Raw genomic sequence first — 24,582 nt, forward strand, 5'->3', positions numbered from 1 at the left:
TACTGATCTTGATGTGTATTGACTCTGTACGACGGATACTGTACAAGAGTTTCCTATTTGTAGAGTCTCCACATGGGTTGGAAAACATTTAGAATCAACAACAATAAAAGCAAATCAAAAGTTAACACTTAACACAGGTCTCTTACTTGAAACACTGAACTGAATGCATATTTGAGTGCAACAAGAAGTAATTTGGCCATTCTGTAAATTTAGCTTGATAGTACAGCACTCTCTAGTGGAAAGAAATGTCATAACCAAGTTTAAGGTGACATGATGAACATTTATTTCTAATTTCAAATATTTTTTGACAAACGTTTATCTGGAATTATTGTAACCTGGTATTAAAAACAAGTCAAAATTACAGTCCAAAACTCCTGGAATACACTACTCAATGTGGCGATACATATACATGTATTTAAATCTAATATGTCAATGTCACTTCTCAAGCTACATGTAGACAGTGCTCTTATTGACCCTTACCTGATTCAAAACGCTTGGTTTCTGCTCTCTAATCACAGTAAGGGGTGATTTTGCATAAACTGTCTGTTTTGTGTGAACAGTACACCTCTAAAACAACAACATCAATTCAATTTTATTTTATTTACAAAATTGTGTGAGTGTAAAAGATCTACAATACTTAAACAACATAATCCACAAAAGAGTCATGTTTTAAGACATTCTTATAAGTTTTTATGATTTCTGGAACCAAATGAATATGAGAACTAGTCCAATTTGTCCAGCAGTTGGTGAATGTCTTTTTGGCCACGGTAAATTCTCTTTACTCCTCTTGGAAGATAACGGCAGGATGAAAGATTGAGGTAGCTAAGAGCAGTCGTTTGGCCGATGACGGACCTGCAAAATAAAGTAAATGATTTTTTTATGATCTTCTTTGAAAGATAAACCTGCAGCATTTAGGAAATTACAAATGTGAATGTTTGATTTATGATCAGTTCTGTAGGCCTGCACGTTGTCTCTTAAAAGGGCTGGTTCATAGTTTAATGGATTATTTGGACCGGTAGAGTAAAGAGGGAAAATTATACATTGAGTACCTGAGGGCAGGTGGTGTGATCCTGGTCCCACTGAGGTTGAGTGAACGCAGAGTATCTGCCTCTGTTGCCTGAGCGAGGTTACTCATAGCTATCTCCAAGTCCTCCGCAGTGAAGAGCTGGTTTGAAATGTCAAGCTGCTGCAGTGTTTGTCTCCATTTCTGGGTCACCATGTGAATCCCCGCCTTAGGTGATGACAACCCAACACTGCTGCTGAAATACTGTCCCCAGAACAGACACTCAAGCTCTGCCAAATCACACACAGAAGAAGGTACAACAGATTAATAATTTTAGATGCAAATTCACACCACTGATATTATGAACAAAGTTGGATATTTTATTAGTAAATTCAAAATAAGTGTTCAAAGGCATTAAGTATAAGAAAACATAAATATTTCTACGCCTCATGCCTTTTAAGGCCATTGTGGATTAAATATAAACAAAGTATGAATCTCTTGAGTCAGCCCTACCGAGACAGGGTAGTTTTGAGAGTCCAGAGGGTGTGATTCGTGAACAGCCTCGCAGGTCCAGCACCCGCAGCCTGGTGGAACCAAAGAGAATGTCCCACAAATCTTTGTCGGTCATGTAGGAATAAGTAGTGGTTGCGATACATAGCTCCTCCAGTAACGGGAAGCCTAATGTTGAATCGGCACCAGTACGCATTTTCTTATGCAGAGGTCTGACATTCAGCATCCGGAAGGTCTGATGGGAAGTACAGTAGACGTTTCATAGGTGAACACGCTGCACATAGTATACCGATTCATTACACACTGACAAGGACACATAGGAGGAAAAGCGAAAAAATATATGACTGACAGGAGACAAGATAGCAACAAATTATTATATTAATTATTACATCACACAAACAATTATTTTCTTTAATAGTCAAAGTTGCATTTTCAAATGTCTAGTTTTGTCTATCAAACAGTCCGAAACCCAAAGAATGAAATCCTCACATCTGAGAAGCTGGTACCAGCTCAAGTTTGGTTGTTTTGCTTGAAAAATGACTGAACATTATTATGAAAATAGTTGCCAGTTAATTTTCTGATGATCAACTAATTCTAATAGAATTACACTTCCTATGTACATTAGATGCAAAATGAATAAATTATAATGGCCTGATTCCTTATTTAACAGTGTTGTGGCTCCAAAACAATGAACTTATAGTACCAAATACATAAAACATTAATTCAGTGACATTTACATACAGTCACACAGATTTTTTTACCTTGAGTTTAGGACATGCCATCTGTAGCGCCTGGATGCAAACTGGAAGTTCACAATCTTTACTGTCGAGCTTTGTGTTGACCTCCAAAAACTCCAAATCGGGACAGAATCCCCTCTGAAAAAAACAAATACCACGTTCATCTGTGCTCCGTGGCTTGGGCTATTTGTAATACACATTTTAAAAAACATGATGAAAACAACTTACAGTGATTGCAGTTAGAAGTCTGTCATTCTTCATTCCATGAGTGAACAAAATTTGCTTGATCTGGGTCCCATGATTTTCAAGGTATTCCAGGAGTCCTTCAACCTGAAACTACAGCAAAAAAAAAGGATTTCTACAAATCTACAATGTATGTAAACAAGCAGGTGGGAAATGAACACCTGCTGGGAACTGCGAGCTGTGACCGGGGTATCAAATTGGACAATAACTATTCATAATTTAGAGATCCTGTTCTATCGTATCCTTCATTTGCAAGATTGTAAGTTTTATATTTGTCCAACTGTTGGATTTTTACCTTTTATTATCCTGTGTACACACAAAAGAGAATGAACTACTCTCATTGGACCACCCTGTACACATAAATTGACTGAATTAACAAATATCCTTCATCTGAGGCTGTCTGGTTTAAAATTGACACTGGTAGATGAACAAATACTCAAAAATAAAATAATAACCATGAAACTAATCCTGTAACATTTTCTACAAACACTATGTACAGAGCTGCTTTTTGATGTACCTCTGAAAATTGGAGGTTTATGCTCTGAAGAGACCGACTGTGCAGACCGAGGCTGTGGAAGGCCTTCACTGTCAGCCCTGTACAGTAGGAGAGCGTGAGGGAGCGAAGGTGAGGGCACAACTGCGACACAACCTAAATTTGATCACAACAGAAAAAAAACCAAAACATAGTAAACTCGGGATATGTAACATATTTTTTAACAAATATATATATAAAAACACCAAATGCCTTAAGATGAGTCCTAACTTCAACACTGGCCCACATAATTTAATGCTGGATCTCTTATTTTAGAATTCAACTTCAATTATAGTCCATGAGGAACAAACTAACAATCACTTTTATCAGCTGATTATTTCCTCAATTGATTGTTTTGTCTATAAAATGTCAGATAGAGACAAAATATATGATATGACAAAAAAAAGAAGGTGGACAAGCAAATATTTTGCATTTTCTTTTAAAAAATAACTGAAATAATTACACGATTATCAAAATAGTGACCTTATTAATTTTCCATCCTTTCAGTTCAGCGATTATAAAATAACAGTTTATATCTATTGACTTACCTCTACTGCATAGCTAACATTTTTTGTCCAGTGATGGAGAGAGAAGTCTCGTAGCTGGGAGAATCTAAAAAACAAGAAATATAGTTTCATATTTTGTTAGGTATAAGAAATCGAATCACAACGCACGCGTCAAACCTCTACAGACCTGTTCTGTGCCAGCCAGTCGAAAGTGGTCTTTATCTTCTTCTCCGTTTGAGGTTGCTGGTTTTTCCCAGGTGCAATCCAGCAGTGACCTACAGACACTTTACGCCACAGCACCGGACTCGAGGCTGCAGCGTTCCACAGATGACAAACTCTGCCCACCCTGCACCAGAATAAAGAATAAAGTTACAATAAATATAACAATACTTATCATATTACCATTGATATTAATATCTGGTATCTCCATTAAACATAATTAGAGCTTTAAACAGTTTTGTCAATTAATAGATTATTAATTAGATTATTAATCTAACAGAAAATAATCTGCAACAATTTTGAACGTCTGATTAATAATGTTTGAGCTAAAATGTCAAAAACTTACTGAAATTGAAGATGAATATTTGATGGTTTTCTTGGTGTTATTAAAGGATATTATTTAATAAATCTGAGTTTTGGATGCAAAACAAATCACCTTGAGTTTGGTGAAATTGTGGCATTTTTCTTTATTTTCTATTTTTATAGTTTATTTAACCAGAAAGTCCTAATGGACCAAATGATAATGGAGAAAAATCAGCAGTTAATGATTAAAATAATCAGCACATTGCATTTAAAACAATTGTCATGATATTGCAAATTAATACAGAATCATATATGAAATAATTACATTTTATAGTTTTGTAAAACAATTAAACTATATAAAGAATCTCGCTGCACTATAACCTCTTATCTTGGATTTTTGAGTATTTTCTTATCACGTGTCTAATACCTGCACAGAAATGGTACAGCACCATCTTGGACGACCACCATTTGAAAGATTTTGATTAGCACCTCCTCAGGGAGACTCTGGCCCCATCTGTGGTCTGTTGCTTTCTGTGGCACAAACACAATAGTGTCCTCTTTTTCCTTGGCAACCGGATTATTGGCCAGTTTAGGTTTGGCAGGAACTGTCCTTTTCTTCTTAATCTTAGCTTTGACTTTTCCTTTAGTCAGCTTCTTCTTTTTGCTTCCCTTCTTTGGGGGAGTCCAGGCTGAACCGCTGTACTGAGAAGTCGTGCTCGATATGACGAGAAGCATATCTTCCCCTTGATGGACAGTGTAGGCGGGCTGGGTAGGCCTGGAGACTTTTTTATGCTTCTTGGCTTTTGCATTTGCAGGTTTACCAGCAGGCCTCTTCAGAGACACCTTCTTTGGCTTCGGTCCATCTTCTCCTTGACCTGATGTACTTGATGTGCTCGGCGCGGTGTCTTCTTTTCTTTCACTGTGCGTTAAAGCCTCTGCTTCAGAGGAATCCATCCTGTGCTGCTAACTCGGTCTTTATCACGAGCTCACTTCAAGAAAACCAGACACAGGCAGAGAAGTGACAGCACCTGGAAACAGAATGAGAGTGAGATTAGTTTGTGTTTGTGGGGGTGATTTAATCTCTGCAGTGTAAATACAGATGCAAATATATTGTAGAAGAGTCCCAAAGCTCGGTAGGACTGTGAGTTGTCTCCCAACTTGTTGTGAAAACGCGAGTGTCTCGGACAAATGTACTTTTTAACAGATTCATTTCACCTTTTTCAAAAAATGTATTTTCAATCTCGAAGCTGCGTGCGCATCCTCGATTGTTTGCCCCAGACACCGTCCTCGTTGTTGCGGGTTATTTTTTAATTTTTTTTTAAATAGAATGAGATTAAAAAAAGAATAGACTATTAAATAATGTACATGCTTTATAAAACATTGTTCTCTGTGTCGTTAAATATAAACAAAGCACTCACCATCACGTCCTCGACAGCAGAGCAGGAAACAGTAGCATAGTACACCCACAATGCATTTCTGGTCCCCCTATCGTGATTGGCGGAGAGCTCGTCAACGTCCCGCCTTCTGTAAAAACTGTCCAATCACTGGCCCCCGCTCACTGTGACGTCGCTGTGTTATTGTGCGGCCGAGTGTGATTCCCGCGGTGCGTCTGGCGTCAGGGGTAAGAAACTTCCACTTTACAACGTTAACGGTACCTTGTGACGGCCTCTACGTTGGTTGGGGTTATTTGTAAACGCCACAGGAAGCAGCACAGCTCTCAGGCTCTGGTGTTAATCGTATATTAAAGCCGTTTGGTGAAGTTTGCTGGGGGGGGTTAGGTTGCTCACCGGCTACGGTAGTGCAGCATTAGCACTCATTTGTAGCATTAAGGCTTTTATTAAAAAGTTGTGCGCGCAGGTGGAGCAGGCTGTGTCTGGATTAAGGAAACAAAACCCAGTATTATTCTTGCATGTGTACACCTCCTGTATCCGGAGGTGGTTTGTGGTAGGAGGGGTTCCCTGCACAGCCTGGACCCCCCCCCAAACCCCAAAACCTCCACAAAGTGGCACAGATAACACAGATGCAATCTAAAACAACAGCTGTTGTACTGTTTATATATAGAAACACCTTTCATAGTGCAGCATAATATTATTCAACAGCACCACCTAAACTATTTAAATCTTTAGCAACTTTGAAGTTTAATTAAAACGACCTCTAAGTTAACGTTGAAACATGCATACAGTTTATTTTCTCCTGTAGGGAAGGGAGACGACGCTGAAGTTGGCTTCCGATTCGGCACTTAAGGGGAAAGTTAAGGGGAAATTAACTTATTGTGCAGTGCGACTGTTTGTCCACTGATTGTCTGTTTTTTGTGACACTTCTTGATGTGAAAACGTTTTAGACATTTTAGGTAAGACATCAGCTTTGCCTGACACCTACGATTGTATCTGTGAAACTTTTATTTTATTTGTGAAAATGCTAAAGGGGAGATTTCACCGTTTTTGTTTTACACCAAGACCTCATTAGACCAGGTCCAGATCAAAAACCACTGCACCTAGACCTCTCAAATCTGGACTGGATTGATGTACAGACCCTGAAGATGAATAAAAACACAGTCTCTGATTTGTGAAACCTTTATTCTATTAGTGAAAATGCATTAAAGACACATTTCACACTTTTTTCAGCACATAGACCGCATTAGACCAGGTCCAGATCAAAAACCACTGCACCTAGGTCTTGGTGTAAAACAAAAACGGTGAAATCTCCCCTTTAGCATTTTCACAAATAAAATAAAAGCTTCACAGATACAATCGTAGGTGTCAGGCAAAGCTGATGTCTTACCTAAAATGTCTGAAACGTTTTCACATCAAGAAGTGTCACAAAAAACAGACAATCAGTGGACAAACAGTCGCACTGCACAATAAGTTAATTTCCCCTTAACTTTCCCCTTAAGTGCCGAATCGGAGGCTGGCGAATCGAAAGCCAACTTCAGCGTCGTGGAAGGGAGTGGGTTACTCTGCATACAGTTTTTGTGTTTTTGTGCACGTTAATGGCAAAGGGAGGCATTTTCCCACAGTGGTGCATTCTCCAGGACAACAATGAAAGTACGACACTTGTTCATGTTGCTCATTCAGGCTCAAACACTATTAGAAAATTATAGGTACAGGTAAATCTGTTTGTCTTGTTGTTTGTGTCGTGGTGCAGTTTTACTTAAAGGTATTATTGTTTTTTTTTAATTTTTTCATCTCATTTGTGTCAGTTTGTTTTCTCTGTTTTGGGGGATTGAATGAGAGTGAATGAACCCAAAATGTGTGACAAACTGCCTTTAACAGAAAACACCTATAGCTATAAAAGTGATGGACGTTAAAAAATATAAATCACAATTGATTTAACATTTTCATACATTCAGTTTCAGCTAGACCATAGGGCCATAGCAAACTTTATATCTCATTTTTCACACTTACTTCTTTAAGTGGTTGTGCTTCTAGATGATGATGAGTGAAAGTTTTCTTCTCTGTCTCTCTTGAAACAGCACACAATGGATGAAGGTGAAGATTTCTCCCTTTGTGGTAAAGCGGCTGTAACTGAAGCTAATCTGAGTAAGTGGAAAACATCTGAAGTAAAAATGATCCAGTAATAAAGCTGTTATTAAGACGACTATATGAGCTAATTCTTTATATGGTAATTGATTACTTAACAACTTTCTAGAAATGTATTTGTTGTATTTTTATAGCATAATCCTCATACTTCCAGAAAACCTTGCATTTCCACGTATAGGTAACCTATGAGAGAGCATAAATAAATAATTGAATCCAGCACAGTCACAGATTTGATTTGCAATCCCCTCCACCCATCCTTTCATTAAAAACCTGCAACCCTTTTTGTCAAGCATTACTTCTCAGCTAACTTGCTAACTTTTCTGTTTCTCAGGAGATGAGTACTATTGGAAGCTTGTTGCAGACTTCATTGGTCCTCAGTCGGGAGAAGGATTAGAGCTTGAAAAGGCGCCATGCAAGAACAGACTTTTGATTCAAGTAGGACTTCTGAAAGACGACAACAATTTTCCCTGGATTGCCATTGTAGAGTGGCTCAAGAAAATTTTCCCCAGTCATCAGTCGGCTGACTTTCGTCGTTTGATCGAAAGAGGCATCGCAACAACACTGAGTCTGGGAAGTGATGCGAGGCTGACCTTCCTGGAATCAGACGTCAACTTTAACTTTGTTGGGCCAATATGTGACAGCATCGGAGTGGAGCGACAACACCTTTTGGAAATGAGGGATTTTACAGAGCGAGCGCAGTCGATTGAAGTCACGAATGGATTGATTCTTGAGTTGATCAACTTTGTCACCAGGGAGAAAATTGCGCCAGTCGTTTTAGTCACTTGGCTTAGAAACTTCAACCCCGAGTTTTGTAAGAATGGGGACATTCAAAAGGCGTATAAAGTCATCAAAGCCAAGATAAAAAAGTTAAAACTGCATTGCCGCAATTATGAAACAAGAAGTCACAGAAGGAATGCAGTGATGGATATTCTGCTTCAAAGTCCATTTGAACTTGTGCGGAAAAGATCACCGAAACATATTGTAAAGAAACGCATGAGAAGAGATGAAACCATAAATTATGAAAAAGTAACAGTCAAAGAGGAAAACGAGAGCTATGAAATCACACAAGGTGAGGTGTCTGACATGAACAGAGGAGCTATAAAGAAATTAATACTGAAAGAACATGTCTCACATGACGAGAGTGATTCGGATGAATCCAACAGCGGAGAAGAAACCTCAGATAAGAAAGAAGAGTCCCTGACCCTGCTTGACATCACGATGCTGTCTGTCCAAAAGCTGTCGAGTGTGTACGGTGGGAAAACCGCAACATGCAAGCAAGTTTCTTTAGATCTCCTCAGGAATCAGTATAATCTAACATGCAAGGAGCATCCGGCCATGGCAGAGTTTGAGAAAAAACTCGACACACTCTGCGAAGACATTTCACTCGCCTCTCCTGTGGTGTTTTTAAACTACAACGCCAACTTCCTTGTTGACATGCACGATGCCGTTGAGCAGCAGATCATGAACTTCGAGAAAGAGATCGTTCTATCGAGGGGAGAGAAACTAGGCCGGGACAAGCTTGCACAATTCAAGAACTTTGTGAATTTGTCGGAAAGTGCCACTTCACGCTACATTCACATGGCTTGCGACATCTTAAGCCCTCGCACCCGGAGTTCACAAAACTACAGAAAACACTGGGTCGCTTTCTGCGAGGAGAAGAAAAATCCCTCCAGACTTGCGGTAAATGAGTTAAACCGATTCAACAACTACTTTGAAGCTGCAGCGGGTCTTATTCACCATCACAAAGAGATCCCTCTCTTCTTCTCTGATTTGCTCTCGCTGAATAACGACGAATGTCCACACATTATTCTGGAGAGCGTCGCCGCCGATGCTGATGATTCTGTGATACAGAGCCTCGTGTGTGTCCTGGCCATCGTTTACTGCAAAGTCCTCGGGCCTTACTGGCAGCTTCTGAAAAGCGGAGGGGAGTACTCGCTCTTCAGCCGGTACATACTCTCTCTCTACCAAAAGTTCCTTGATTGGTCCAAAGATCCTTCAACGCTGCTGGAGCCTGAAGGGGCCACAAATGTTTTTCACCAGTTCGCATTGCAGGAGAAAACCTTTGAGGGGGTGTTTCATTACTGTGGTCAGTGGCACACAAATAGGGACCTCATCAGGGCTTGCTTGAAGAGGATGGTAAAGGTGATTGCTGCTGTCACTGAGGAACACCTCAAGGATTTCCTGCCAGGAGGAACATTTTCTCAAGTCCCTTCGCCAGATTTGAGCTTACAACTGGTGAGCTGCACGTTCTCCGTCTTGATGGCGGAATATCCTTTCAGCCACGCGTACCCTTACAGGAAGAAGAGACCTGACAAGTCCTCCAAACGCTCTTCGCACAGGAACGGGTCATCAGACAGCTCCCAGGAAGACGATGACCGATCTGGTTCATCTGATGGCAGCTCCGATGAATCCGGTTGGCAGGCTAAGAAGAATACCAACACTGTCCAGAAATATGAGTACAGTCCGCCGTTGAAGAAGGATTACAGAAGTAAAAGAGAAAGGAAACATCAAGAGGAGCAGGAGGCGAACATGGATAGGGACTACATAGTGGCCACAGTGAGGAAAAACGGAGGGCCGTGCAAGACGCAGCAGGATGTTGACAAAATGCTGCTGCGATTTGATGGAAAACCCCGAGCAGAGAAACAGGAAGCGATCCGCTGTGAGGTTCTGTACCAGAAAATGATTCTGAACAACACAGATCCGAACTTGGATTGTGTTTTCCACAACAGCACGCAAATGGTGTTGAAGCTGAAGCTCTCGCTACCTCGGGTCAAACCCGGGTACTCTCTTGTGTTGGCGCCGAGAAAGACAAAAATAAAGCCCGCGTTGCCTGCTGCAACGGATCAGAGTGAAACCAGCAACACATGAGCGCTTTAATTGCATGTGAAGAGTGAGATTATCGAGGGATTATTGATGGATGAGAAGATAAATAACTTGGAATGACGAGGGAAGGAAAATGGGTTGAACATGTGACTTCATCATGTGATTCTGTTTGCAAACTAACCAGAAATACACACAATGACCTCAATCTTTCCACACCAATATTATATTGTGTGTCGTAATAATGTTTGATTCTGTATACGTCAGATGCAGCCGTACCTACTGTATTTCCAATGCCGGTATACCCTTTTTCACAGCAGCCGTTTTGACATGAAATAGTAGGGTAATCACAGGCGTTACCTGTTATATATTATATTAGGTTCTGTACCATTTAGTGTCGCAGTGAGCCAGCATACACAATAGCAGCACTCTTAAATCTGTGTTTATCCTACTATTTCATATCCAAATGGTTGCTGTGAAAAAGGCATAAAAGTTAAAATGATGAGGTTTGATTTTGAGGCTCTTACACGGTTTATGTCACATTTCCCCAATCATGGTTCTGTACTGTAACAATGCTTTTCTAGAAAACTGTTGCTGAGAAGGAAGCTTTTTTTTTTAAATGTATATATATACACAGGATTGTACCCACTGTAATCATCAGATAATAATCAGTGCTGACTTTAAAGATGTTAAAAGAATCACTGTCTAAATAAACACCTTTGTTCATATTTTATTGATCTTTAGTTTGTCGACCTGGATCATAAACTAGAAATAGTTCAATGCTGATGTTTGGTGTTTGGTTTTGTCGGTCACATAATAACCCGTGGGTTTCTTTCTTTGAAGGGCATTTGTGGTTGCATCACAGGCGTCCGCAGTGTCAGTGAGTTCATTCTTATAAAAGCTTCGACTGGGAGGAGCTCAGGAAAAAAGGGAGGCAGTAATGAGTGAGGGGCTTATTGGGGTCACTGTGCCAAATGTGAAAGCCTGCAGAGATATATATAGATATAGATATATATCTATAGATATATATATATATCCTATATATATATATATATATATGCACAGCCAGGACTCCTAGAGGGGATGGACACCCACCATTTGATTTTATGGTATTAGTATTTGTATCTAAATTGTAGGTAACTTTATTTATTTAGAGCTACTCAGTGCATATATTATATCCAGCAATGAATGGTCGAATAAAAGGTCCCCATGTTTAACTTTATATGGGAAAACTCTTGCTTTTGAGTGCCGCCCGCATCCGCTGCCACGGAGAGCAAAACGACCGCACCCACCTTATCCAACCGGTGGTCGACGCGGACGATGGTGCGTTCATGTTTCCCGGAAAACTGAACGCTCTGTTAAACCGAGCACGAACAACGCGTTTAATATGGATCCACAACTAACGACAGAGCCGACGTGGCACATAAAACTGGGTCCTTTTTTTAGATATAAGACAACTGGTATTACTTTACAGTTAAATTTAAGGATTGGTTTTGTCTCCCAACAACTAGTATACACATAACTCACTGATTTGTAACCGTGACACAGGATCTCACGTAGGGGAACGCGAAGGCAACTGAAGGGGGCGGGAACTTTACGTAAAAGCGTCCACCATTCTTCAGGTTCAGGGCCGCGCGGGGAGGAGCCACATTGTTGTTTAACACAAACAAAGTCAAACGGGTTGTTGTTGTTGTTGGTGGTGGTTGTTTTTGTTGTTTTAGCGGCACTTCTTTCGTCCTCTCGGCCGGAGCAAAGCGGCGCCATGGCCGGCGGTTGGTGGAGCAGCGCGGCGGTGACCCACGCGCTGATCGCTCTGTTCGCGATGGGCTCGTGGATTTCCGTCAACAGTCTGTGGGTCGAACTTCCGGTGGTTGTCGGGGTGCTGCCCGAAGGTCAGTGGACAGATTGACACATGTTCCTGTTTATAGTCGAGGTTTTTAATTCAGGGTTTGTTTCTGTACTTCTGTTTTTGTTCTTTATTCAAGCTTTGTGGTGGATTAAATCTGGCTGTGACGTCACCGATCGATCACAACTCGCTGATGACGCTACAGCTGTGTTGTTGTGATCAGTTCATCGATATTAAATATTAAATGTAAACGTGTAGATTACATTGTAGTTTTGTGTATAGAAAGCATCAATGAATAGAAATAGTAATATACAGAATAATTTCACTCTCTACAATGGGGGATTGATTGATTGATTGATTGATTAAGCATCAGCCAGGATGGTCACGTGACAAAAGTAAAAAAGAAAGAAAACATTTCATAGTATTTAATTTTTCATATATTATTGTATACAACCACAAAGTACATTTATGTGACGCATTTATGTGAACTTTAATCATTTAATAATAATTATACATTTTATTTATAGAACATTTTTCTAGGAAATCAAAGACACTTAAAATGTTTCAACTTTATAATATTTTGTTTTAAGAGGGAAACACTGGGCTTACCAGCTGTAGTGTGTGATCACATTTGAAATATGATGTAATTGTTATAGATTATTAATGGTGATTGATCTGTCCCATTATCGAACATTAGCTGATGTCTGTGCTCAGCAACAAACACACAAACAAATAAACTGTCTGTAAACGCACCTACGGGCATCAGTGGGGCTGCTGTGGGACGATATTCGCGCTCCACCTTGTGAGGAAAGTGGTGAAAACGTTCCCACAGAATAGAATTATACTTTTCTGTGTCGATATATCGGCATTATATATCGGCCATCTGCCGCCATTGAAAAAACAATATCAGTCGACTGCTCATTATTTAATGACCCGACAGTGACACATAGAAATCTATTCATAATAATTTAATATCATATCGTTTATAAAATAATATATTTTATAGCACTGAGAGGGCTCATTCTGTGTAGTGTTAATATATATTATAAATAATTCTTCTACAGTGCTGGCAGTCAGTAGGTGTGGCCCTCTCTGGGTTAGGCTGTTGCTACAGTTTATATGTAAATAGTTTGTTTGAGCTTGTAAATATTTAAATAGTTTGTTTGATCTTCTCCCTCTCTGTGTAGATTTTTGTTTGTTAAACTTTTGTATTTAAAATGTACGATGAACCTGTAGTGAGTTTGGGATTATGATATTGTTGAATTATAATAATGTTGAGTGTAGATTGCATTTGCAGTGATGCATTTCTTGATCAAACAGTTAGAAATAATCAAGAGACAGTAACTGAACCACGGACTGAACACATGTGTGAATCAGATATAAGTGCAGGAAACAAGTAACAGACCTTTGATGGCGGACCAGAGTGAGTCAGTGAAGTTATCAGACAGTAGGTGAGACAGTCGTCCTCACATTACGGGCTGTGGAAGAAGCAGTACGGCTTCATCGTGTGAATATTGTGTTTTTTTTGTGTTTTAGGATGGAACCTGCCTGCCTATCTCTCAGTGCTGATAGCGTTCGGGAACCTCGGTCCAATAGCAGTGACCATCACACACCACTGCGCTCCGGGACGTTTAAACGAACGCCTCGTCATCCACTGCATCCAGGTGCTGGCGGTGGTGGCGTCCGCTCTTCTGGCGATCTTCTGGTCACACACCGTCACGATAGCTGGAGAAGAAAGGTCGCTGCTGTTCCTGCTCTTCACCTTTGTGTTGTCTTTGGTCTGTTGCACATCCAACGTCACCTTCTTGCCTTTTATGTTTCGTTACCCGCCTCAGTATATCCGTACTTTCTTCATCGGCCAGGGCTTCAGCGCGTTGTTCCCTTGCGTCGTGGCGTTAGGGCAGGGCGTTGGCAAGCTGGAGTGTAAAACCGTGAATGGCACCTTGAAGCCAGAGTATTTAGACCAGAACTTCCCTGCGCAGAACTTTTTCTGGTTCTTGTGTGCCATGCTGTTGATCTCATCTCTGAGTTTCTGGGCTTTAACGCGAAGACAGACGGGGTCGCAGGAAGATGCGCCGTCACGGGAGCCTGACGAAGCAGCAGCAGCAGCCAAAAACGGAGAGGAGACGCACCCGCTGCACAACGGAGCGTCGCCGGTGTCCGAGGAGCAGACGCAGGTGGAGGAGCAGCCACCTGCGCAGACATTTTGGACACGGAGGAACATTGGCCTGCTGTCGCTGCTCGCCGTCTCCAACGCCCTCACCAACGGGGTCCTGCCGTCTGTGCAGAGTTTCTCCTGTTTGCCTTATGGCACCATGACCTTTCACCTGTCTGTGGTCCTTGGCAACATAGCGAACCCCCTGGCCTGCTTTCTAGCCATGTTTGTTGTCCTGAGGTGAGACAACATAAGAGTGATTGAACACGTACATTAACAGCCAGTTACAGTTTTTACATCGGATGTGTTGCAGTGTTTTGATCGGACCCATTTCTGTCTTCCAGGTCCTCCGCTGGTCTGGGCTTCTTGTCTTTAGGAGGGGGAGTGTTCGCTGCATATCTCATGGCGTTAGCGGCTCTCAGCCCCTGTCCTCCACTCCTGGGAAACACTACCGGTGTGGCTTTAGTGGTGAGTGATAATACACATTTCCTAGAGCAGGGTCAGTTAATAAAAACCAAAACTTCTCAAATCTTGTTGAATCTGATCAAAGAATAAGTAAACAATATGACTCTGATCAGACATTCGGACAAACACACAATAGTTTGCATTAAAAAGTTATTAAAGAGAACTTCTGATTCTTGCTTTTAGCATCGGGGTCCTACTTGATCACGTTTTTCTGCCAAAGTTTTGATTATTTCACTAGAGACATTTCTGTATTTGTGTGTTTGTACCTGTGCTCTTCATGCTGGTTTGAAGTGAGCTCAGTTGGAAAAATGTCCTTGCACATGTTTCAGGATTTAAACAAGACAAGGCAGGTTTGTTTTATACACAAAGGTAGATTCAAGGTCCTGTACAGTGAAGTTAGAAGCAAGGTAAAAGGTAAAAACAACACAGTTAAAAGTACATGCATATGTCAAAAAGTAAGATTAAAAATAAGAGTATTGATATATAGGTTAGACAATAATAATAAGACTTAGGGCTGGAGAATAACAAGGTTTTCAGTCTAGATTTTAAACCTGCAATGGTTGCAGCATTCCTTAAACCATCAGACAGTTGGTTCCATAATCCTGTGCTGCATAATGACTTTAACCTTTAGTAATATTTAAATCAACTGGGGATGTTTGAGTCCTTCTTACAGATCTAACGAACACAGAAACTAAAAGGCCTTGTGTATTTTCTTCACTGATTTTCTTCACTGATTTCTTACAGATCATCTCCTGGATTATTTTCACCGGCCTCTTCTCCTATGTGAAGGTGGTGATCGGGACTTTGCTTCACGAGGCAGGTCACGCTGCCCTGCTGTGGTGCGGCATCTCTATCCAGGCCGGCTCCCTTATCGGAGCCCTCAGCATGTTCCCTCTGGTCAACGTCTACCACGTGTTCTCCCGCGCTCAAGAATGTGTGGATGACTGCAGTCAGCAGGAGGGAGACGTTTATCTGAAGTCTCTTTTTTAACGGACACTGCGTTCCCATTTATTCGTTATGTGAAATGACTGTTTTAACCCTGTTTTTGGAGGGTTTCCTGTCCTTGAGAGAAGCACCGTATCCGTCTTTCATGCCACCAATGAGGCATCCTCTCCTGATTCAGAGACCTCTGCCTGAGCCTGTAAAAGTAAAAACATGCCCAGATAATGGGAGCATTGTGTTTGCCGCACACTGGCCAAGGGGATGTGAAAATGCGTATGAATGCAGTAATACCACAAGTGCTTTGTGCTGTATTTTATAAAGGATCTCTGTAGTTGAATTTTGTTTACAGTAGCAAAAAAACAGCAGCTGATGGATTTTGTTCCCACTACAACGAATCATGTGAAAATATATTTGCTCAGGGACACACAGATTCACTTATCCATCCATGTGTTGCTCCTGAATCTAATTCATGAGGAATATTCACACTATTATTAACAATATTCACAATACACACATGTCCCTTCAGAAAAGAGAGTAGTGTTTGAAGTTTTAAATGTTTAGCTACCTCTGCCCTTTGATTCTATGTAAAATGTGATTATATTTACAGTTTCATCAAAGGCAGATTTGCAGTTTGGTTACGTTGAAGTCAGTATTATGAAGATGGTAATTTATAATGCAGTAACTTTAAAACATGCAGTTCAGAGATGACATTCCTTGATTTTTAAATTTTTTTTATGCCAAAATTATTTTGAATTTTTTTCTAATTTAATAATTCTTTAAGGTTTGACTGTGTTTCAACATTTTTATGTGATTTACTACGATTTTGGATCTGTATTAATTCCAAATATACAGTAATGTTATAATACCTTAAGGGAACAATATCTGGCCTTGATACAGTAATGAGTGTACTGGTTTTGGTAAACAAGGGATTACGTCATCTCAGTCAAATAATAATGTATATCTTTGATGTGCACTAATACCTTTTTAAGTTAATGTTATTAACCTTGCTGCTACAGTATATCAGATTTAATAACTTCACTAAAGTCTAAAGAAGTTTACAGAGAAACAATATTCGTTAGCATTGCCTTAACTTTACGGTTGTATTCCTGCTGTTTTAATTTATCGGTTAAATTATGTGCTGATTTTAAATCGATTCATGTTTGGACAGTTAAGTGATTGATTGTGCTTTTTCATGACTGTGGACATATTCTGTTGATTTTTTTTTGTTGTTGTTGTTGTTGATTGCCCTGCATACAACAACATGTGACATCAAATGACTGGTGAACAATAAAGATTTGTTGTAAATGTCCTGAAGCTTTTTTTAGTCTTAACATGTTTCCTGTATGGTTTGTGAAACAGGATGAACTTTGATATACAGTGAACTCTGAACTACAACAATAGATGTTACTTCATCAGATAACAGAGAAGACTGATTACATGTTACAGTATTTTATGTTTAGGGCGCTGACTGACTTAGGTAGTAGTATATTAGGATATATATTAAAAACACTGCAGCATTGATCATCACATAGTTCATTACTGTGAGTTATATATATATATATATAATAAAATAAGAAACTGAAGTACTAAACTGATGGTTAGATTCTAAAATGTGATTTTAAAGGAATAGTCCAACATTTTAGTAAAAACACGTTATTTTCTGCTGAGCTAAGTTAAGCTAACTGGCTGTAGCAATAAAGGGAATTAATCCCCAAAATAGTCCCTTTAATATTTTAAAAATGGAATTCATACACACAATTTGGATTATAGTCAAATGATTCATAATGTTATATTATATTTTTCTTCATATGTGCTTTAGGATTTGTGATACCTTTTCCACTTTAAAGGACCAGTGTGTATTTAGAGGCGGCGGTATAGTTTCTTATATTCAGGTGATTAAACACTAATGAAAACCTTTGAATATTCAATTTCTGCCTATAGATCCTCCTAAATGTTGCACTGGACCTTTAAATAAACTAATAACATGTGTAATTATGTAACTGAACGGTGTAAACACTCATTTCCACCTCTGCTCTGCTCCCATGATCCCCTTAAGCAGAATTAATGAATTCTGGAGATTCTTGAATGCGTCTCACTCATTCAGAAATTGCTTCAAGGCAAAAGCAACGGAGGCTGCAAATCACAGCATGTGACATCGTCCTGACAGTGAAAGTATTTAATGTTGAGACAATGATCAGTTAACTAAAACGAGTCATGGTTGGCTTACATGCTCGTACACCCACTCGACCCAAGGAGGGTTTTAATCCTGTGACGCACACATATACGCGTACAGTTTACTGCACAGGACTTTGGCTTCTTTCTCTCCCCAGAAAACTCCAAACTCTCCACCAAACAGCATGTGAGTATCTGCAGGAATGCACCCTGACATACACAATTTTAATACTTTAATGGTTTGTAAATGTGTGTTTAATAGGGGGGAAAAAATCTGTTATTGTTTATATATTATCTATAGAGCTGTTTATTAAAATATATTGATGTTTTACGTGATGATTCTATAATAAACTGTGATATAACTATAACATTTCAAAGAGATTTTTTTATAATTGTGCTTCCAGATCTAACAGATAAAGGTTATTTTTAACATTCTGCTTTGAGGACTTTCTGCATGAACTTCCGAGAATTATTTTCTAATTTTTTTTCATTGTTCAATGACTCCACTGCATGCAGTTTCTTTTTACAACAAACAATGCACTGCTCAGATTGTTTTCCTAGCTTATATAATAGTCAGTAGTGCAGCAGGTGGTCGTGTTTTCTTTGCTGTAAGCTCCGTGTGTTTAAAACAGGTTTTAACCCTGTGATCACATGAAAATAACTTGATGGATAAAATCACTTTGCATGTAAGATTTTTTAGCATTTATATTTTGGCTTGTGCGATCTGCATAAAATCAAATAATTTTACAGCTAGCAGACCAGGAAAAGACAAGACAGTAAGGGAACAGTAAACATTAACCAAATGTAGGAGTGTCATGTACTACACTTTTAGCAAGTGTTGGCAGTGGGCCGCTTCCTCATGGTGACACATTAATCTGTGACGTAAAGTTTACTGTTGACACTTTGTAGTAGTTGGTTGTCTTCACTGTTTTACTTTGAATTACTTTTAATTATTTCCTATTCTTTGCTGCTGCAATGATGCAAACACCTGAGGATTAATGAAGTTTTAGCCTTCCAGTGATAAAGCAAACAGTTACTTAACATTTGTTTTTGTTACTTATTAGGACATTGCATTACTTACCTGTAACCATTTCATGCCTAACCCCAACTCTTGTCCTAACTATAACCCAATATTACATAACACCTCTTAACTCTTAAACTTTATGGTTAACTTTGTCTGGACCAGATTTTTGTCCCCACAACTTTTTTTCAATACAGATACATTTTTTGTAACTTGAAAGATCAGGCCCGACCCGACCCGAACGTCTGCTTTAAATGAACAAATAATATAAATAGTTTATTACAAATACAGTAACTAAGTACATTGTGCATTAAATATAGTGCAAATAATTAATCAAAACTGATCAATAACAAATCCAGAAACTACAGCTGCATGCATTATGAATAAAATAAGACATATATTTAAATCAAATTGTGCCCGACCTACGGCAGTAGTTTTGGGCCTGAACTCGGACGGTTGCGTCTGGTCCAATCGGGTTCGGGCAGAGAGTCAAAGCTCTACTCAAAGGTCAGAGTTCAGCTGATAAACAAGTTTGGAATCAAAACTACCAGCTGATGTTCTGTGTCATGAAATTCACAGAGCCTTTTTGTCTACGTCTAGAGAAACACACCTCCAACATGTCCCTTCTCACTCACCTGTGGGCGTGTCTGTTCGGGATGGGCTCCTGGGTCTCCATCAACGGCCTGTGGGTGGAGCTGCCCCTCATTGTCCCACAGATCCCAGAGGGATGGTACCTGCCCTCTTACCTCTCCGTCCTCATCCAGATGGCCAACGTTGGGCCTCTCTTCGTCACTCTGATGCATCGCTTCCGGCCCGGCGCCCTGAATGAGACCGCTGTCATATATGTGATCATCGGCCTGGGTACCGTGGCGAGCTTCCTGATGGCTTTCTTCTGGAAGGAGACTGTTGTTGTCGCCGGTCTTCCTCGCAGCGTAGCCCTCTTCGTCTTAACTTTCTTCCTCTCTGTTGTTGACTGCACTTCCTCCGTCACCTTCCTGCCCTTCATGATGCATCTCAAGCCCCAGTACCTGACCACCTACTACATAGGGGAGGGTGTGAGTGGCCTGCTGCCTGCTCTAGTGGCTTTGATCCAGGGTGTTGGGGTGGTGCACTGCATAAACAGCACACAGTCTCTGAACTACACCCTGAACACCTCCAACAGTGCTTTGACCTATGACCTCCAGGCCCAGTATCAGCCAGCCAACTTCTCAGCGGAGGTGTTTTTCTTCTTCCTCAGTGCGATGATGCTGGTGTGTTTGGTGGCGTTCTTGCTGCTGAACTACCACCCATCTGTGGCCAGGGAGCATCCCAACGGTCGATACACCAACGGGGTGAAAGAGAAATCTCAGAAAAACAGGAAGTGGGCCGAGCAGAAGCCCATGATGGATCCGTACAGACCTGAGAACCAGAAGCAGAGAAGCAGCTTTGGCACTGGCTCTTACAGCTGGATGCAGGTGTTTTATATCTTCGTGATCCTGGCCTGGGCGAATGCTCTGACCAACGTGGTGCTTCCCTCAGTGCAGTCCTACTCATGCATGCCGTACGGGAACAACGCCTATCACCTATCAGCCACCATGGCTGCTGTGTCAAACCCGCTTGCCTGCTTCATCGCCATGTTCTTCCCTATAAGGTCAGTGTGTTGTGTGTGGTCTGTTCACTCTTCAGTTCAGGACACAATACTGGGCTTGAGGGTTTGATACACTTTTTTTAACAAAGTCAGATTTATTTCTAACCAGAACCCCAAAAATCACCCAAATTTTGCCTTGAAGCTTTACAATCTGGACCTGCAAGACCCTCAATCCTAGACCCTCAGTCTGCATAAGGAAAAAGTCCCAAAAAACACCATTTAACTAGAAAAAATAAGGAAACCTCTGAAAGATTTTTGAATCTTTTGGTTGTAAAATGTAAACAAACTGTTTAAGTTTCAAAATACTTACTTTTATAATGTGTGTTTTCTTCTAGGTGCTAGGTTTAAATGGATAAAATGTATTTGTTTCAAGGTACTGACAGCAATTTCTCGAAAAGTTTGAAATATTGTTTAGAAAAACCTAAATTTAGAATTAAATTGTATAAAAAATAATGTGAAAACTATCAGAACGTGGTTGGAGTCATTCTCCAGTAGTGCTGAAACAACTGTTTTTATTATCGGTTAACCCAATAGTTACCCACCTGGGCTCTGGACCCCCACTACGGGTCGGTAAAGCTTCACAGATTCAATTATTTTAAAAGTTTAGATTTAAGATCTGTTGGGTCTCTGTAAATAACTTTATAAGGTTGGCTCTTGAATTTGTCAAAAAGAAGCCTAATAAGTATTTTTAGATTGTTAAAAAATTGTGAGACAAATAATCTGCTTAAAATGTATCCGAATTTCTCGTTTTACACAAACGTCCTGCAGTTATTGTCTTCACTATTTGGGTTCTTTGTACAACTTATTAGTTGTTCTGTACTGTTATTGTTAAAGACTGAATATAATATGAAATATCCATAAAATATGTCAGTTAGAGAGGTTGTCAGTTTACTCAATGATAGAAAAGGGGTCCCTGAAGGAAAAAGGCTGGGAACCAGTGGATTAACTTTCTCAATGAATCGATTTATAGTTGTGTACAGATGCAAACATTAATAGACCCTGTCTCTCAAATTAATTAATGTGTCATTTCACAGATCTCTGCTGCTGATGGGAGCTCTCACAGTGATAGGCAGTGGAGTTGGAGCTTATATAATGGCCATGGCGGTCCTAAGTCCATGTCCACTGCTGGTTAATGAAACCACAGGTGGTGTCATCATTGTGAGTTGAAACACAACATACAGGCATCCAAAACAGTAAAAACCCATCAGGTTTCAAACTCACCTTCCTCTGCCCTACAGGTGCTGGCCTGGATCCTCTTTGTTCTCACTCTGTCCTATGTGAAGGTGATCATCGGGGTGATCCTGCGTGACGAAGGCCACAGCGCTCTTGTGTGGTGTGGAGCCGTAGTGCAGCTGGGCTCCCTGCTGGGAGCTGTGACCATGTTTCCAGTGGTCAGTGTGTTTAGCTACTTCTCATCAGGGGACCCATGCAACACAAAATGTCCCTAAATGAAGACTGGAGGCAGATACAGTGAAGGCTCGACAGGCTTCACATCTGTGTTATGTGGATATTAAGGAGAAAGTCTGTTAGATGTTGTTTTTTTATTGTGGATATGGATTTATTCACTTTGCAACATCTGAGTCATTTCCACTTGTTACAAGAAAAGCAAACCACAAAGAAACATAAATACAACAGATGAGCTAGTTGTAACCTTACTGATCATCAAACTTTGCACATGTGGAAGTGGTGAATTTATGTAATAGATACAGTTTGGGTTGTATAAATCTACCCTGACAGCTGTATGTGTGCAGGGGCAATTATTAGGGATAAAGCAACTTATTGCCCTTTTTGTTACATCTTTTTTCCTTGAATTGACCAATAAGCATCACTCACTTATGAGTGCTTGCCTTCAAGTCTTAGATTTGTTTATTTGGTTGTTTATTCTGCTTAAGGTGTTGTGTGCCTTTCTGTTTATATTGAGAGTAAAAAATATTGGACTAGTACAGTTTGTAGAAAAATGTATTTAAATAAGTTGAAATGAATGTTTGTAATATAATAATTCTGCAATCACATTTATTTTTTCTTTTTGTGATGTCACATTACACTATAAAGATATAATCCCATTTACGCACCTGTTGTCTTTATGTTGACCTCACTGGACACAAACTGGACAATCAGGTAACAGATAGTGTTTTTCAGAAAGCAACATTGACCACTTTTGTCTTTCTTTGAATAAATAAAGTTAGTAAGTAATTAAACAAGATATGTTTTCATTACAAACACACGTCAAAATATTCAAATGACTGGTTGTTGTTTTGTTTAGAGCCCCTACGTAGCCTCAGTCCACCTACACAGGTGTTTTCCCCTAATTTGCCTGATCCGACTTCTGATGTCTCTGTGGACGTTTGCAAACTACACTTGACTGACATTTCCATCTTCCCTGGTGCTTTGCTGCACGAGATAAGGCAGAATAACTTATTGTGGTTTGTATGTTCTTTTGTTTGTTTGTTTTACTTCGTTAAAGGGATATTCTTACACAGAGTTTGTGACAACACTAAATTCCCAGCATAGCTCCGCCCACCAGAGTAGGGCTGTAGTGGTTGATGCATTTTAAAATGTACAATACTGACAATACAGTATATGGCCAAAAGTATGTGGAAAAGTATGTACACATGCAAGTGTATAATATCTCACTCTAAAACCATGAGCATTAATCTGCTGCTTTAACAGCCTCCACTCTTCTGTAAGAATCCCTATAACATTTTGGAACCACGTTGCAGGGATACATTTGGCGATGAGGCCTGGTTTGTTCCAGTTCATCCCAGAGGTGTTAGATGGGGTTGAGGTGACGGCTCTGTGCAGGCCAGTCGAGTTCTTCCACAGCAAACTTTGGAAAACTTTCTGATTTTGTCACAGGTACACCCATATAAACTATTGCCACAACATTACAAACTATTGTCTAAAATATAACTTTATGCTGTAGCAATAAGAGGGTACCTAAATGGCATAAAAACAGCCTTTCACTAAAAGTATACACAAAAGTATAAAGAAAGAGGAGGCCACATAGTTATGGACATATGGTGTATTTAAATGCAAGGACAAAGTCTGATGGTGTGCCTACAGCTCAGCATGAAACCATCAAATTGTAAAAGTCTGATTTTCTATAATATACAGCAAACAAACAAACAAACAAACATTATTTTCATCAACATAGACATACAGTTGAATGCAAAAGAAACACTCTCTCAACACAAATCTAATTTACATTTCATTTTCATAAGATACTATCATCATATTTTCCATAATAATTTACATTTTGGCATTGGAGGCAGAAACCTACAAAATCAGTCATGGAAAGTTTAACACAACCAATGAGATCATTTCTCTGTCAAAGAATGAATATTAAATCCACTCACTGTGATTATCTAAGAGTCCATGAGTTTGTTTGCATTCATGTAAATCAGCTTAACTCAAAATTCAAGTGATGGGAATGTTGTGAAGCACTGTCAGATTTGTTATTCATATCAGTAGAAGAAAACTGAAAGACAAAAATCATCTGGCTTTCTCTAAGAAGTTGAACAACTTCCCCTGGGCGTGAAGGTAAAACATTGGATGCACAACACTTGCAACAGATAACAAAAATATACATAGAGGTGTCACCAGGCAGTTATATGTATCTGCATCAAATACCATAAACCTTTGCAGTGTAGTAACCGGAGTGTAAAAAAACAAAGTGATGTATGAAGTGGCAAGAACAGTTTTAAAGGCTCTCTTCTTAACAGGGTGCAGTTTGCCTTGCCCTGGGCCGGACTTCTTCAGCGTCCTCGCAATGCTGACACTGGACCGCACCATCATCACAGTCATAAGCGGCAACACAAACACTGGGATCATTTTGAATGCTTCCTCTGTGTAAGGGGTGAGAGTCTCAATATCTAAAATATTTGCAAAAGCCATGGGCACGGAAAAGAGCCAAACTGTCACAGCACAAACCTCCCTGACTCT

The 24,582-nt window shown here is 39.9% G+C and overlaps 4 protein-coding genes across 7 annotated transcripts; 3 read left to right on the forward strand and 1 right to left on the reverse strand.

The window, feature by feature from the left end:
- Positions 1 to 259: 259 nt before the first annotated feature.
- On the reverse strand, positions 260 to 5,642 carry fbxl6 (F-box and leucine-rich repeat protein 6). 2 transcript variants are annotated; one of them, XM_051391517.1, is made up of 10 exons: positions 5,472 to 5,642; positions 4,481 to 5,081; positions 3,719 to 3,877; positions 3,574 to 3,637; positions 3,011 to 3,142; positions 2,479 to 2,586; positions 2,275 to 2,388; positions 1,517 to 1,748; positions 1,050 to 1,293; positions 260 to 852 (listed from the first exon to the last, which is right to left on the reverse strand). In XM_051391517.1, the coding sequence occupies exons 2-10, from the start codon at positions 5,005 to 5,007 to the stop codon at positions 723 to 725; spliced, it is 1,710 nt and encodes a 569-aa protein (XP_051247477.1). In that variant the 5' UTR covers positions 5,008 to 5,081; positions 5,472 to 5,642; the 3' UTR covers positions 260 to 722. The 2 variants fall into 2 exon arrangements, with proteins under 2 accessions (XP_051247477.1, XP_051247478.1); XM_051391518.1 differs by lacking the exon at positions 5,472 to 5,642 and adding an exon at positions 5,269 to 5,396.
- On the forward strand, positions 5,608 to 11,140 carry LOC127358412 (uncharacterized). The gene is made up of 3 exons (XM_051391496.1): positions 5,608 to 5,674; positions 7,526 to 7,592; positions 7,924 to 11,140. The coding sequence occupies exons 2-3, from the start codon at positions 7,532 to 7,534 to the stop codon at positions 10,458 to 10,460; spliced, it is 2,598 nt and encodes an 865-aa protein (XP_051247456.1). The 5' UTR covers positions 5,608 to 5,674; positions 7,526 to 7,531; the 3' UTR covers positions 10,461 to 11,140.
- A 412-nt stretch (positions 11,141 to 11,552) lies between these two features.
- Positions 11,553 to 17,129, forward strand: slc52a2 (solute carrier family 52 member 2). The gene is made up of 4 exons (XM_051391522.1): positions 11,553 to 12,304; positions 13,795 to 14,653; positions 14,758 to 14,881; positions 15,623 to 17,129. The coding sequence occupies exons 1-4, from the start codon at positions 12,175 to 12,177 to the stop codon at positions 15,866 to 15,868; spliced, it is 1,359 nt and encodes a 452-aa protein (XP_051247482.1). The 5' UTR covers positions 11,553 to 12,174; the 3' UTR covers positions 15,869 to 17,129.
- An 851-nt stretch (positions 17,130 to 17,980) lies between these two features.
- si:ch73-196l6.5 (riboflavin transporter 2) lies at positions 17,981 to 22,707 on the forward strand. 3 transcript variants are annotated; one of them, XM_051391524.1, is made up of 5 exons: positions 17,981 to 18,179; positions 19,445 to 19,520; positions 19,614 to 20,643; positions 21,675 to 21,798; positions 21,879 to 22,707. In XM_051391524.1, the coding sequence occupies exons 3-5, from the start codon at positions 19,631 to 19,633 to the stop codon at positions 22,086 to 22,088; spliced, it is 1,347 nt and encodes a 448-aa protein (XP_051247484.1). In that variant the 5' UTR covers positions 17,981 to 18,179; positions 19,445 to 19,520; positions 19,614 to 19,630; the 3' UTR covers positions 22,089 to 22,707. The 3 variants fall into 3 exon arrangements, with proteins under 3 accessions (XP_051247484.1, XP_051247485.1, XP_051247483.1); XM_051391525.1 differs by lacking the exon at positions 19,445 to 19,520 and having other exon boundaries at positions 19,593 to 20,643; XM_051391523.1 differs by lacking the exon at positions 19,445 to 19,520.
- The last annotated feature ends 1,875 nt before the right edge of the window (positions 22,708 to 24,582 follow it).

Source organism: Dicentrarchus labrax, unplaced genomic scaffold (assembly GCF_905237075.1).
Source record: "Dicentrarchus labrax unplaced genomic scaffold, dlabrax2021, whole genome shotgun sequence".
In the NCBI taxonomy this organism is placed as follows: Eukaryota; Metazoa; Chordata; class Actinopteri; family Moronidae; genus Dicentrarchus; species Dicentrarchus labrax.